The following is a 14,579-nucleotide window of genomic DNA, read 5'->3' as shown; positions in this document are numbered from 1 at the left end:
TATACAAATTTAAAAAAAATAGCAGTAAGGTCAACTAGATCTCATGGAGTCTTTTGATTTACCCAGTTGTGAAGATAGAAAATTTACCTGGAGTTTTTCTCATTTTTGTTTGGCTGATAATATCAGGTAAGTGAAATATTTCCATATTTCTTTGATTTTAATTTGCATTTATGAGTTTTAAATACTGCAAATGTGCTAATTCACTGTTGAAAGACAGGTTCTTCTCACAATGGTCTGGAAAAAAGACATCTTTAATAATGAACACCTTCCTGAATTTTTAACATGCTTCCAATACTGCCTAAGCGCTGGAGAATTCTGTAATTTCTACAACTTGACTAAATTGATTCATTTTTAAAACAGCCTCCAACAAAAACTTGCATTCTTCATGAGTAGCGCATTTTAAGTTACGAATCAAATCAACATATCCAGGATCTGCAGCAGAAATATTGTAAATGAAGTTGCACACTAGGATTTTATTTCCATTCTTCTATTCCAGCAAAATAAATACACCGAGATGCAAAGCTTCTCACAGACATAAATGATTGATTTAACAAATGTAAAATGAATTCTTTATAAAATCATTCCAACAAGCTGGGGCACAGCTTTTTCAGGGCCACTCCTAACATGCCTGTACTGGCCAAAGTGCCAATTGAACAATATTCATTCTAATATATGAATGGAAAACTAGTTTACCCACAGGCTCAATCAAAAAGATTTTATCCTCAATTTACAGATTGCACTAATTCAGTAAAATTAAGGTAAGCTATAAAAGAGTGCAGTGAAACTAACTGAAAACAAATTTACCTGTTCTCAACTTGTCAGATTACACTGGAAAACCAAAAACATAGAGAATCCAAATAATGTGCAAACAAAACCAACTAATAAACAATGTGTGTGTGTATACACGTGAGTAAATGCAAAGAGATTTTTATACACACACACATATGTAAAATGTGTGTGTATGGATTTTATACAAACATTCACACTGCAGAGAGTGTTACCTTAAATACTGAAAAAGTTGTGTGATGATAATTATGTCCTTCAGTTTCAGGAAATAAATGAAAAAATGCAAGGAGCAGTGAGCTACAAAATACAATGCAAAACCCTTCACAGGCACGGAGCATTACAAACTGGTATTGCAACCAACTAGAAGTCCAAGTAAATTTGACCAGGGAAACAAAGACTGTAAAGTGTCAGCAGTAATGAAATTGTTCTAAATTGGTTTTAGATATTGATAAAAAGTCCTCCAGTCAGAGAAGGCAACCTATTTGGCTAGATCAGAAACACTGCAATGAGAAACAATAAATGAGATTAGCTCTGAAAGTTGTATGAATAGTAACTATGAAAAGAGGATTTAGGTAGCATGAAAAGATCTCTGGATGATTAAGTAATTCTTTCTTCTACACAGCTCTTTCCTCAATAAGCACAAAAATTAGAACTCAGGTGAAGGGACACTTACTATTTTTAGCCCAATTTCTTAAAAGAATGAGGCTTATGCAACCTTGCTGTCTGTACATCCATCATTTGACACATACATTTATAGTAGCCTTTTAATCCATTTTCTAATTTCACACTTGATTTTAAAGAGCTGGAGGAGCCAGATACTCTACTTTTTGTGTTGAGGAAAAGAAAAAATATCTGTGGCTAGATAAAGCAGACCGATACAAATTGGTACCCTGACTGAGACAAATGCATTTATAATTCAACCCTTTATTCATTCAGGGGGGCAGCATTTAGCACACCAGTAGCTCTAAAGAAGGCACAGAACACACAGAAGAACAGGCAGAACAGAATTCATGCAGTCAAATAGGAAGCTAAGAGGATATTCACAGCAACAAGTGCATGATCAGCAGAGGGTGGTATGAGGGAATATAGGTCAAAAATCCATAGGAAACCGTAAGTTTTGCTGCTTATAAAACAGCCTGTTACTCCTCAACAGTATTAGCAGCCTCTTGAGTATCACCCAGAGACCAGGATGAAAATACATTTTAATCACTTTTCTTCTTGGCACTTACCTGTAAGTACTTCTGACATTGCCTCCACTAATATTAAATAAATTAACTTCCTACCTTCTCTTCAAACAGGCAATATATTACAACTCTAATTTTAAAAGAGGATAAATGAGAAGTTGTGATGGGGGAAGTTCACTGGCAAAAGAACTCAAGTCAGAACATCCCCAGCTTCCCAGACAGACTTGTTCCTCACTTGTGCAAAGCATCCAAACTTAACTCTTTCTACAGGTGTCATGTGTCACAAATGAACCTCAAGTTGTGCTGGATGACCTTTAAAGGTCCCTTCCAACCCAAACTATTCTATTATTCAATGACCTTTAACTCTGGCGCCTCTACTTCCTGGATGTCCATTTCACAATAACTTTTGTTTAAATGTGTTATCCACCTTTTTTGTTTCTGTGGGTTTTTTTTTAACCAGAAAGGTGTGGCACACAGGAACACAACCAGAATTTTGCTGGGCTGAGAACAGCTTATCAGAAAGATAACCACCTTGCCCTCCCATCTCATTAAAAATAAGAGCTTTTGAACTGCACAAGCAAGAATGGTACAGGCAGCAGTTTCAGTCACTTCATAACTCTACCTTACCTCTCTGGACAGCACACCTCCTTTCAGCTTGATTTTTTAAAAGTGTATTTATAATTAGCACTGTGTATTTACATGATTGCATATCACAACAAAGAACAAGTAATAGAACAGAAGCCTCCAGAGAACTCAGATTTCCCAATCTGAAACCTACAGCATTATTATTTAGCTGTTAAGTTTACCATGTGCCCTCATGTAACATTCTGGAGAAGCTGTCTTCCAGCTGACAGGCTTAGTCAACAAACATCATCTTACTTGAGAATAGCTGAGGTTGGAAGGGATCTCTGGAGGGTATCTGGTCCCACCTCCCCACTCAAGGAGGGTAATTTTAAACAAGCTGTCCACTCCCAGTCACTACCAAGGAGGAAGACTCCACAATCTCTGTAGGCAGCCAGCTCCAGTGCTTGGCCACTCTCACAAAAACCAATGCTTTATGATGTTCAGGTGCAGCTTCCTTCCTGTGTTTCAGTGTATGCCCACTGCCTTTGTGCCTGCCACTGGGAATCACTGAAAAGAGCCTGCCTCTGTCTTCCTGGCATCCTCCCTCCAGGTATTTTGCAAAATTCCCTCTCTTGCCCAGCCCAGCTGCCTCGTCCTTTGTTCAGATGAGAACTCTCCAGTCCCTTAAGCATCTTTGTGGTCTCTCACTGGACCCTCTCCAACAATGCTCCTGTCTCTTTCATACTGGGGAGTCCAAAACTGAACAAAGAACTCAGGGGTGGCCTCACCCCAGTGCTGAGCAGAGAGAAAGGATCACCTGCATAGGATTAGGACATTATTGGATGAAATACACTATTTTAACAAGTATCCTAAATGAGTGCTGGCAGTAAGACAATACTGTGACATCTCAGGCTGAAATTAAAGAAAACATGAACCCTGAATAGAGCGAAAAGAATTACAAAATTTTCCTTATTTGACTGGGTAGAATTTACCTTCCCATGGAAATAAAACTTACTATAGACTCCAGAGCACTATGTAATGATTACCTTCAAACTGAAAGAAAAAAAAATACTCTGAACACCTTTAAAGAGTACAATATTGGAAATTAAGTGCCAAAATTCCAAGTGCTCAAGCAATTTATAGCTAATTTAACTTGGAAACAAAGCCAACTACTTCCAAAAGACAGGATTTGTTCTTAATTTCTCTGCATTAACCACAATGAAAAGACTCACCTTAAAGCCTTGCTGTAAAATTATACAAGTTGCACTTAAAATCTTTAAAAAAAATAAATTTCTCTTTTCAATATTTTTGTTCTACATAGTACAAAAATATAAATACAAAGCTAAAGAATAATAAGAATAATTTTCAATGTGTTTGTTCTTAAAGTACCAGTTAATTAAACACCACAGCATCTTCTAAAAGCCTGAACAGCAAGCTAATATGCCAGAGAAGTGCTACTATAAAGCATGTATGGTCAGCAAGTGGAAAACCTTTCTTTCTCAGAGTTGTCACTGTGCATCTAAAATAATCAGCCAACTCAGAAATTCTCCTTATTGAAATAATTAATAGCTTCTTAGAAGAATATAGACAGATTATACCATTTTGTAAACAAAACTTGAGAATACAATGTAACACTATATATAGTTATCAGAACAAAATGACACACTAAAAAACCCCAGTAAGATGCAGATTCTGCTCCCAGTTGTATTCCCTGACCTTAAGAAACTTCCCTCTCCATGCTCAGCAAACATTCCTATTATATAAAATTTCCAAATGTTTTGCAAAGCTCTCTTAAGAGCATTACAGAAATTCTTTTTTACTTTTATATGCACCTTTTTCTAAAATCAAAATATGCCTTTTTAAAATGTTAAACTACTGCCAAACTACTTATAAAGAGATGTTAAAAATACCAGTCTTCAACAAATTGCTATTTGGAAAGAAATCTGGTAATATATTTTCTGCAAAAATAATAGAAACTGGATCCTCATTTGAAAGTTTTCCAGCCTTCCTCACATATGTAAAGACTCATGTGTGTTACAAAGAGCCCCCATCATTCCATCCAATTCTACACAGTTTTTCACCATTTGATAGGAGGTGAAATAGGCTGTATAACATCATTAATTTTGTGAATTTGAACAGTCTAAAGCTGTTCTTTGAGAGTGAAATTCCTCAAATATTTACCAGGACAATTCACAGTAAACCAAATCAGGTCAAATGCTTTCTTGAGAACACCAGGAATTCTGAAGCCAGATATGCAGCCTCCAAAGAGTCAGTAGCTTCCCTGGGCAATTTTTCAGGCAATCAAAATGTCTTACATGTCAAAAAAAATTTTTTTTTTTCATATATATCAGTTGTAGACTTACATTAGAGATATTGTCTCCTTTGTTCATTTTTTCTGCTATGTCTCTATCTCCAAAGACTATTTGTATTAGTCCACACTGGTTACATAAAACAGTGATGGAGGACCTCAGTGATGAACAGACTTCAAAATGCCCTTCACATCTCTGAAATCGCTGCTGTCTTTTCTGAGACATGGGATGCTGTCAAAAACAGGCTTCAGATAAAATATGATTCATTTGACACTATTAATATATGTTTTAATCTCAGCCACATTGTTCATCAATGGTTCCTGAGCATTACTGCTTATCCATTCTCCCTAGCAGACCTCCCACTGCAGTGTTCTATGCCTTCACACATCTAGCTATAGGAGTGACAATCTCCTGCCCTGCATGAAACTAAAATTAAGAACTCTGGAGATCACCTGGTAGCTACAGTACTAACGTGGCTGAGTCAATGAAGGCAATTCATACAACAAAGAATTTGCACTCATGCTCCCGTGATCCTGGGTTGTAACAAGCACAGTGTGCACTCAAGGGAAAACTGCTCAAGACAAAGGCATTATTATCCTAACTGAAGGACTTACCCACTTAAAACATAGTCCAACAAACACCTATGGTCTGGTAATGAAAAGCTACACTTCAGAAGCCATAATAGTAGTCATCAACAAGTTATGCAATAGAAAAACAGCTTGTCAGTGTGACTCACACGTAGGCTGATCATAAAAAAAAGAAGCAAGCCTTTTACAGCATGAGGTGTGTGGCAACTGCAGCTAAGGATCACCACCTGGTGATTCTTACTCACAAACTACTCTGAATTCCTTACACTTTGCTATACCTCCAGGTTTAGATCAGCAAGAATGGTCCAAATTTTACTACTTTTTCATGAGACCAAGAAAATTGCCATTCTCTACTAACTGAGAATTTATAATCTCTCAATCTACAATCTGACCAAACAACCTCAGAAAGGCAAATACTAATTTTCAATCCCCCCCTCCAATTCCAGACTTGATCTATAAGAGCTTTCGTTAATTATTTCTTCTAGCCAGTTCTTCACTGTTAGCTGTGCTCAGTAATTTTGCATTTCTTGGTAAATTCAACTTTATTCTATGCATTAAATCCATCTCAAAGGTATTTTGCTACAGTAATCTGTAGTAAAAATTAAGAAGTGTTGACAACCATGCTGTTCACTGTCCACCCTACAAAAACATTTAGAAAAGCAAACTGTTCTATATATTCTCACTCAAAATGTTTGCAAACAAATTAGTAGAGCCTTTTCAAATCCACAATTCAATTTTGTTCTTCAGGAAGCAGCCCTAACCAAGCAGGGTCAAGGAGGTCCAATATTCCAGACACAACTTCCTAGCAAAAGCACCTCTGCAGTAATCACTAACAGGCACAACTTTCACAGAAGGATTTGCCACTTCAGACACCCAGATTGTGACAGGGCTCTATACGGAGCACATACAACAAATAGTGATACAGCTCAACACTGCATCACTCATGTATAATAACCAGCTGCTCATTACTTTATTAGAGTGGATTCCATCTAGCCATCATTAATATTCAAAGTAAAATTCTAGCTTGGGTGGTCTACCTACAGAATGGATGATCTACCCACAGAATGGCACATAATTCAGCTACAACTACTTCCTACAATGAGGACAGGTGAATGACAGATTTCTTTTTGGTTTTATAAGTGAACTGAACTCAGATTTCAATTTAAAAGTAAGTTTATCTGATGTAAATACTAAGTGCTATTGTCCTGGACATTCTTCAGTAACAGAGTCAGTGCTTGTCTGCATCTGACCTGAAGCATTCCTGCTTTGCTAAACCCATTTTTTGGCATAAAACTTATCAGAGTGCAGGAAAGAAAAAGAATAATGGAGGCTGTACAATGTTTTTGCTATGCGAGTTAGAAGGTCAGACTCAGAGAAACGTCTGGCAATAGTAATAGAAAATTGCCATTGCCAGGACAAAAAGGGGCAACAAATCTCACAGTCAACCAGTAGTGGAGAAGATAAGACCACAAACAGCAATTCCCATAGTGTAAGTTGCTACAGACCCAAAAGCCTAAGCAAGATCTTAGTTTGTCTCACTTACCTGTAACATTCAATCCATTTAAATTTACTCAATTTTTAAAACCCATTTAAAATGTATTTTGAAAAATATGTAATAATTTGGTAATTTTCAAATATTAGCAGCAAGTCTTCTTTTTCCTTATATTCAATCTTATGTTTTAACATCTAAAATCATCCTGTGACACCGTAAGATATTCCATTCTTTGAAAGGAAACTCACAAAGTCATGCCCTACTTCAAAGATGCCCTTGTTACTCTTCCATGTGTTGATGACAAAATCACTTGGAATCCATACCACTAAGATGAAGAAATTCCTTAAAATAATTTTTAAGTTGTTATCCAGTGAAATATTAATACTCCAACAGCATACAATAATGCTGATGCTCATTACTACTTGTCCACTTTTAGTTTACTACATGATTTGCAGATCTGTTTTTCTTTCTTAACATAAATCACAGCAACCAAATGCCATATAAATAACTGCTGTCAGACACAAGAACAGGCAGGACCACATCATCATCATCATCTTTACCTCTTTAATTTTGTTCCTCCTCTCTCGGATATCCGGGTCTGCTGGTTCTCCGCTGTGTATCCCTATCAGGTTTGGTAAAGGAACAGGGGGCAGTGGCTTGCTGTCTTTCTTTTTCAATTCTTGCATTACTTTGTTCTTTTCTGTCTGAATCTCAGCTTGAATCTCATCCCGTGATTTCTTCAATTTCTCCTTAGCCTCTTCCAGAGCCTTTTCATGATCTGCTCGGATCTTATTTCTCAGACGTTCCTCTTCTTCTCTAGAGACACAAATGCCAGTCAGCATCTCATTACTAAAAAAATATTGGTTACAAACAAACTGCAGCTTCAACAGAAGCCACATCCTAACCTGGTTTTCTCTAAGCAATTCTAATGATTTAGACAAGTTTATTGATTTATGTTAGTACACAATCCTACACTATTTTTGCCAAGAACCCCAAAAGAACACCACACACATCCACAACACTATTGTAGAAAAATTTATCATAGGAATTTTTTAGATTGTCTTAGCACCTTTGCTTGTCCACTCAAGAGTTTAGAGAGTTGTACTTCAACTACAGGATGTGTGCAGAGGCATATCTAGCAATAATTCAAAAATTTTTTTTTAAGAAATCAGAAGGGCTCTTCTTCACTTTCTCCACAATAAATAAATCGTACACAACTTGACAAGATTGGAAGTAACCACTACAAAAAAACTCCACAACCACTTTGTTTATTACCAACCCCCACCACAGCATGTTTTCCCTTCAATTCATAACTCATTGTTCCAATCAGTAAAGTCCTTAAACCATCAGTCCTAAAAGCAGAATTAATTATAAAGCCATTTAGGCGCATAAGAGCTTTTAGTAAAACATTATTTTGAAATTCACTTTCAACAAGACCAACGTGATCTTGATTTTAAGCAGTACCTTACAGTGTGATCTTTAATGATCAGTCAAGGTTTTAAGATTTGCACATAGAATGAAGAGTTCTAAAGCTTGGCTTAAAGAGGTTATTTTAACAACAGACAAAAATGGCCCGTTCCAGTCCTAAAATATTTCAAGGCATCAGAAAGACACACATCAGACTCTCAATATAGCACCACCTTTACAAGATTCTTCAAAAAACAGAGTTGCTCAATGACTAATGCAAGCCAAAAAAAGTTGTAGGCATTTTAAAACAAGCATTAGGTAAAAAAAAATGCATTGTTACACAAAGGGTACTTTATTAGCTCTTACATTTTTCCAAAGTGCTATTAGGTTTGCATTTAAAATAAATTATAGCAGCATTATTACCTTCAATATATCAGTACTAAGAATACAAAGCAACATTTTAATAGATGCACTGATGGAAACACTTTCAAACTGAAGTTCTTCAGCCACTTTTCTCAATATGATTCACACCACATCCATATTTCTTCCAAACAATAAAAAAATAAAGGATTGAGCTCCTCAATTTGACTGTGAAATCCAAGATCATTAATAACTATCTAAAGGTACCAGTGCCTCTTTCCCTTAACTGAGAAGCAAAGAAAAAACTTCCAAAGCAGCAAAACATTATTCTAAAAAGAGAAAATAAGTAATACCATTTAGGATAACTTTTACTTCTACTGTGGCCCACTTATATGAGAAAAAAACTTCCTTGTATTCCTGCAAAAGCTACTCACACTCTGTCATGGCAGCAATATCATGCTCAAATAGCAATAACAAAAAACAGAAAAAATTTCTACCACTTGGAAGATCTGAAGCTCTGGAAAGCTTTTCCAAGGCTAGCAGAGGGCTCTGCATAAAATGCAACTAGAGAGAATGAGAATGAGGTCGCCAGAACAAGACGTCACTCTCACAGTCATGCTCTCCCTGAGAGACAGTAAAGGAGCCAAAGAGGTGCTTGACAGAGAATGAGAAATCTGAAATGTTACTGAACGGTTAAGAGTCAAAATATTTCAGTGTGGGAATAATGTATTTTGCAGGTACATTTCCCATATTCAAAATTCAGTATCTTTAGGCAAGTGACAGTATTTACTCTCTGACTAAATTCACAAATATTTTGCTGATAGGTATTGAAATTCTTTTTGCAAAGGATCAATCATCATTGAAATAACTGCATTTTTATGAGGGAAAAGGTAATAGTGTATCTCAGACCTTAACAAAAAGCTGGTCAAGGTATCTTTACATTAACCTAATTGCTTATTGATAAATAGAAATATGTTTGGTAAAACACATGGTTAACTTGGAAGTGCCTAAATACAATCCCCCTGTGTGAAAAAGAATTATGAAGTTTGAGTAGTTACAGTGAATCTGATTCACTGAAATGAGTCACTGCCGATGTGCTTTGTGCACCTTAACTTTGCACCACCAATATCAAGTGCCAGGAAGATTTTGCTTTTACCTTTTTTTAAGTTTTCCGTTCCAGGTGCCACATGTAATAATCATAATACAAGCTCCATCACTCTACAAACTTCATCTGTTTCTAGATTCAAAGTGCATGAAACAGCCATAAATTGGAAAACAAGTTTTGAACTCACATCTGTCTACGCTGCAGGAACCACTGTATAAACATACAAAAGCTGTTCATTTCTAGAGCACAATAATCCAATTAGAGCCATTAAGAAAGTTTGAATGGCACAGTCTGATTTCCTTCAGTCACTCAGAAGAAAATAAACAGACTCAATAGAGATGAAAAATCCCAATGCTAACTTTATGATCAACTCAAAGCCTTTCTTCCAGGAAGTGACATTTTGAGATAAACAAACAGTAAGATGAAGAGAAAGGTCAACAGGTATTTGAGGGAGTTTACAGGAGATAGCACAAGAGCTTCTTCTGCAGACACATATTCTCTGTGCAATTACCAATGATGGACAGCATGAGCTACATGACACCTCATATTCTACATGCCAGCTGAAGACATATTTTTAAATGCATTCAAGTATAAGACTCTGATAGAAGAAAAATCACACCCCTAAATAACAATGCCACGTTTCATTTGAGCTCTTAAGCAAACAAGAATTCAGTGAAATTACAGAATAAAGTTCAGAGAATGAGAAGACGGATTATGTGTGAGCAGCTGACACCTCCTCAAGTCACCAAGCTTCCTGGCCAGCAGAGGAAGGCGTAAGCAACAATTTAATACATGCAGAGAGCACTATATTAAAATACTCAGAGACCTCAGAAGGATCAATTTAAAAATATAAGATTGGAGAGAATCCCAGCATAAACACGTATACCAAAACCTGTCAAACTGCTTCCATATCCCACCCCCGCTTCCAAGCAACATAAGTAAACCCTTAAAATTTAAAGTATTTTGAGTAAATCTTCAAAACCTTATCTAAGAGAAAGCTACTTACTTCTAGGCATCCCTAAAGCTTATTCAAGAGTCTCAAGAGATGTTCAAGTACCATGAAACTACAGCAGTAGCTACTTTAAAACAACCAATGTTATTAAAATAATCTGTGATTAGACTGTTTTTGCCAAGAAGGACCATAAATAGATTTAATAATTAGAATCTGAAACTAGAAACAGGTGCAAGTTCTTTAAACAATCACTGCCATGAGCTATTGCAGCTGCCTATGCAGGAACACTGTATGCTCTCAAAGTGTCCACGAGCTGCCTAAATATCATTCAGAGAAGACCACAAATTATAACGCTTGACACCCAAATCACCAACTGGAACTTAATGTGCTTTAATTATGCGCACAATAGCGAGCCTTCTGAACAGCTCCCAAGCCTCACTTGTCAAGACAATGACTTTTAACAAAAGTCTTCCCTATCTGCTGTGACATAACAGGCTCTTTAGAAAGCAAACTGAAAAAAAAACCCTCTAAAAATTTGTTCAAATTTCTTTGTGAGATTCAAAATTTAAAAGAGAGAAATAAAAATTAGAACAGAGTCAAGAAAAGCAAGCAGGCCACCAGCAACTGTTCTTGCCACGAAAAAGTAGGCCACTGGCTTACTATACAGAAAGGACACAGTTTATTATCATTTGGATTTTCAGCAGATGGATAGACAACTGTTAGAGGACACAAATATTTGTGTAAGCCTATCATTCAGAAATAACCTTCTGTGTGGAAATTGCGAACTTTTACCCTTTGGTCACGTCTGATCTTCAACCAGAGGCTACTTTCAGAGACAGTGAAAGAAAAAAAGCAGGCACTAATTAAAACAAAGTTTGAGAGTCAGCATCTAAAAAGCATTTCACACACTAACTGCAAGACTTCATTCCAGTCCTTCAGCATACACTGTTTTATACTATCCTCATGTATCACAACCCCATTACCTTCCCTCAGTATATGGTGAATATACATTCATGGCATACATGAGGCATGGAGATACACATCCTGCCCCTCACATGATTGGAGTCTGAAAGAGGAAGAACTGGAAGAACAGAGCAGTTGTGCTGGGTTTTGTTCTTGCTGGATTACCCCTACTGTATGGATGGCTGTATTACTGTCAACACAGAAAAAGAGGCCTGATTATTTTTCTCTAATATTTGGTTTTCATCATGATCATCTTGCAGAAGTGACCACTTTCTCCCACTTTGCTGGGCTGCTCTGAGACATCAGAGGTAGGCTCATGAAGGAGTACCAGAGCTGTATGTGTCTGTGACAGCTGAAGAGGGAAGCTCCACCATTAACACAGAGGCTGTTCCTCAGCAAGAGTTTTCTCTTTCAAGGCAAGTCAAGGTTGTATTTATTAGACCGAATTTTTTTTTCTTCAGGTAATGAACTGAGTCAGAGATCACTGGTTAGAAAGGAATATTTTTTTTGGAAAAAAAATGAATTCTACAGGCATGGAGGTAACTTTGGTGCATCAAAAATACTGTCAAAGTATTGGTTATAAAGATTTTCAAAAGTGACTTTAAGAAGAATCTTATTCATGTTTTCAACCAAATGTTTTGTCCCCAAAACACTGTTTCTAAATATATTTTCACCTTGCAGATGGACACAGCCTAAAACTCTAGCATGCAGAGTAAATAGATGATAACTTAGTAGGAAAAAGCTTTTGTTATTTAAAAAAAACTAAGTCAAACTGTCCTTTGTCAATGTTCTAAACTACTTTAAGAACATTATGCTCTTTTAGTTATCTGCAAGCACTCTACCTGCTCACTGTTTTACTTAAAACAGCAATACCTACATGTGCTATATACACACACTATACAGTTACTTGTGCATCTATGTGGTGGCCTGGGAATGAAATGCTGAAATGCAGAATATTCCCCATTTCAACCTTTCTTCCCCAAGGGAGTTAATAACACTTCATTATGACATCAGAAGAGAACATACCTAATACACTTTGAAAAACTATTGTTGAACAACTTTTCCATATACAGAAAACCTGTGGAAAGGAATCCTGGTCAATGGTAAGTTGAATCTGAGTCAGCAGTGCCCTGGCAGCCAGGAGAGCCAACATTGCATCAGGCACAGCATCACCAGCAGAGCAAAGGAGGGGATTGTCCCACTCTGCTCTGCACCAGAGCAGCCTCACCTCGAGTGCTGGGGGCACTTTTGGGTGCTACAAGAAAGACATTGAGTTATTAGGGAGTGTCCAAAGGAGAGCCATCCTCTGATGGTGAACAGTCTGGAGGGGAAGCCTTGTGAGGAGCAGCTGAGGTCACTAGGTCTGTTCAGCCTGGAGAGGACGAAACTGAGGAGAGAACTCATTGCAGGCTGCAACTTGCTCAGAAGGGGAAGAGGAGGGGCAGGCACTGATCTCTTCTCTGTGGTGAGCAGTGAAAGGACCTAAGGAAATGGCCTGAAGTTGTGTCAGGGGAGATTTGGGTTGGACATTAGAAAAGGTTCTTCACCCAGAGTGTGGCTGGGCACTGGAACAGTTCCCCAGAGAAGTGGTCACAGAACCAAGCCTGACAGAGTTCAAGGAGCATTCGGACAACACTCCCAGGTACATGGTGTCTCTTGAGATTGTCCCCTCAGTACCAGGAGTGAACTCTAAGATCCATCTGGGTCCTTTCCAACTCAAGATACTCTCTGATTCTGTGATTTACTGCCCAGAAAATTACCCCAAAAAATAGATGCCTCGAGTGGTTTCTTTTAGACAAAGATGACAGTAAAATCTTTTCCTTGCAAGTGGTTAATTTGCATATGACATGAGCACTGTTCCTCAAACAGAAGGAAAATGAGACAGAATCCTAATTCAACTCCTATCCCTTTCCATCTAGTTTTAACTTTTCTTCCTCTTGCTGTAACACTTCCTCTTGACCTCCTTCATCTTCCTACCTTCCTTTACTATTATTTGCACCAACTTAGGCTTCACTAGCTTCTTTCCTTGGTCTTCAAAAAGGGCAGGGCCACCCCTCTGTATGCCAGTCCTCCTCACTGTAATCATTCAACTTACTTGGACAACACTAGGCAGAAGAGAGAATTCACCGACACAGCCGCTCTCCTTGAACCCCAAATACTCCCACAAAGTCTACACAGACCTTCTCCAAATAAAATTTCATTCCATCCTTCTGCAAGAAATGTTCGTAGCCCAAATCTCAGACCAAGAATCTGGGCTTTTAGCCACCCTCATCACTGCCCTCGAGACTTCTCATCTCTATGACGGAATCTCACAGATCCTGTTTCAGATCTGATCTTGTGTTTAAACCAAAACCTTAGCCCCTGACATTTCTTTGTAGATAGCTGGGTGTCACCTTCAAGGCAAATAAACTAATTTAACTTTTAATCTTCCTTCCCTATCTTTTGTCTAGCAGTGGAAACTTTGCCATTGTCCAGATTGCCAGTGTCTGGGCATTCTTCCCATTTTCTAGAACCTGACTACATCTAATTTATCTGCTTAGTTGCCAAGTATTCTAAATTCAGTCTTTCTTAACCCATATCATTAGAAGCCCTCAGAATTTGATTGTGCTCCTCTTACCCAGCAATTCCACCAGGAAGACAAGCCACTTAACTACTGACATCCTTAGACTGCCTTTCTGTACTTTCTTCCCCTGCAACTGTAATTCATTATATGCATTTTTTTTAGAAACACCCAAAAAATATGTCTATTTCCAGAAATCCAGTATGTTAAACTCACAGATTTCTATGCTAGTCATTAGAGGCCTTCTGCTTGTTAGTCCTTTACTGTCTCTACCTAATTGTTTTCCTTTGTCCTCTAATTTAGGTATGGG

The 14,579-nt window shown here is 37.5% G+C and overlaps 1 protein-coding gene across 1 annotated transcript in view; it reads right to left on the bottom strand.

Annotated features, from left to right (window-relative positions):
• MAN1A2 (mannosidase alpha class 1A member 2) overlaps window positions 1-14,579 on the bottom strand; it is a 133,742-nt gene that overhangs the window by 96,483 nt on the left and 22,680 nt on the right. The window contains exon 2 of the mRNA XM_054269673.1: window positions 7,483-7,738. Within this exon, the coding sequence (XP_054125648.1) occupies window positions 7,483-7,738 (256 nt within the window). The remainder of the gene's footprint in view (window positions 1-7,482; window positions 7,739-14,579) is intronic.

The sequence above is a fragment of the Melozone crissalis genome, unplaced genomic scaffold (genome assembly GCF_028551555.1).
Source record: "Melozone crissalis strain CALT ecotype California unplaced genomic scaffold, PUWL_Pcris_2 ptg000008l_1, whole genome shotgun sequence".
In the NCBI taxonomy this organism is placed as follows: Eukaryota; Metazoa; Chordata; class Aves; order Passeriformes; family Passerellidae; genus Melozone; species Melozone crissalis.
The sequence above is the reverse complement of the archived record's forward strand: the minus strand, read 5'-3'. Positions and strand labels throughout refer to the sequence as shown.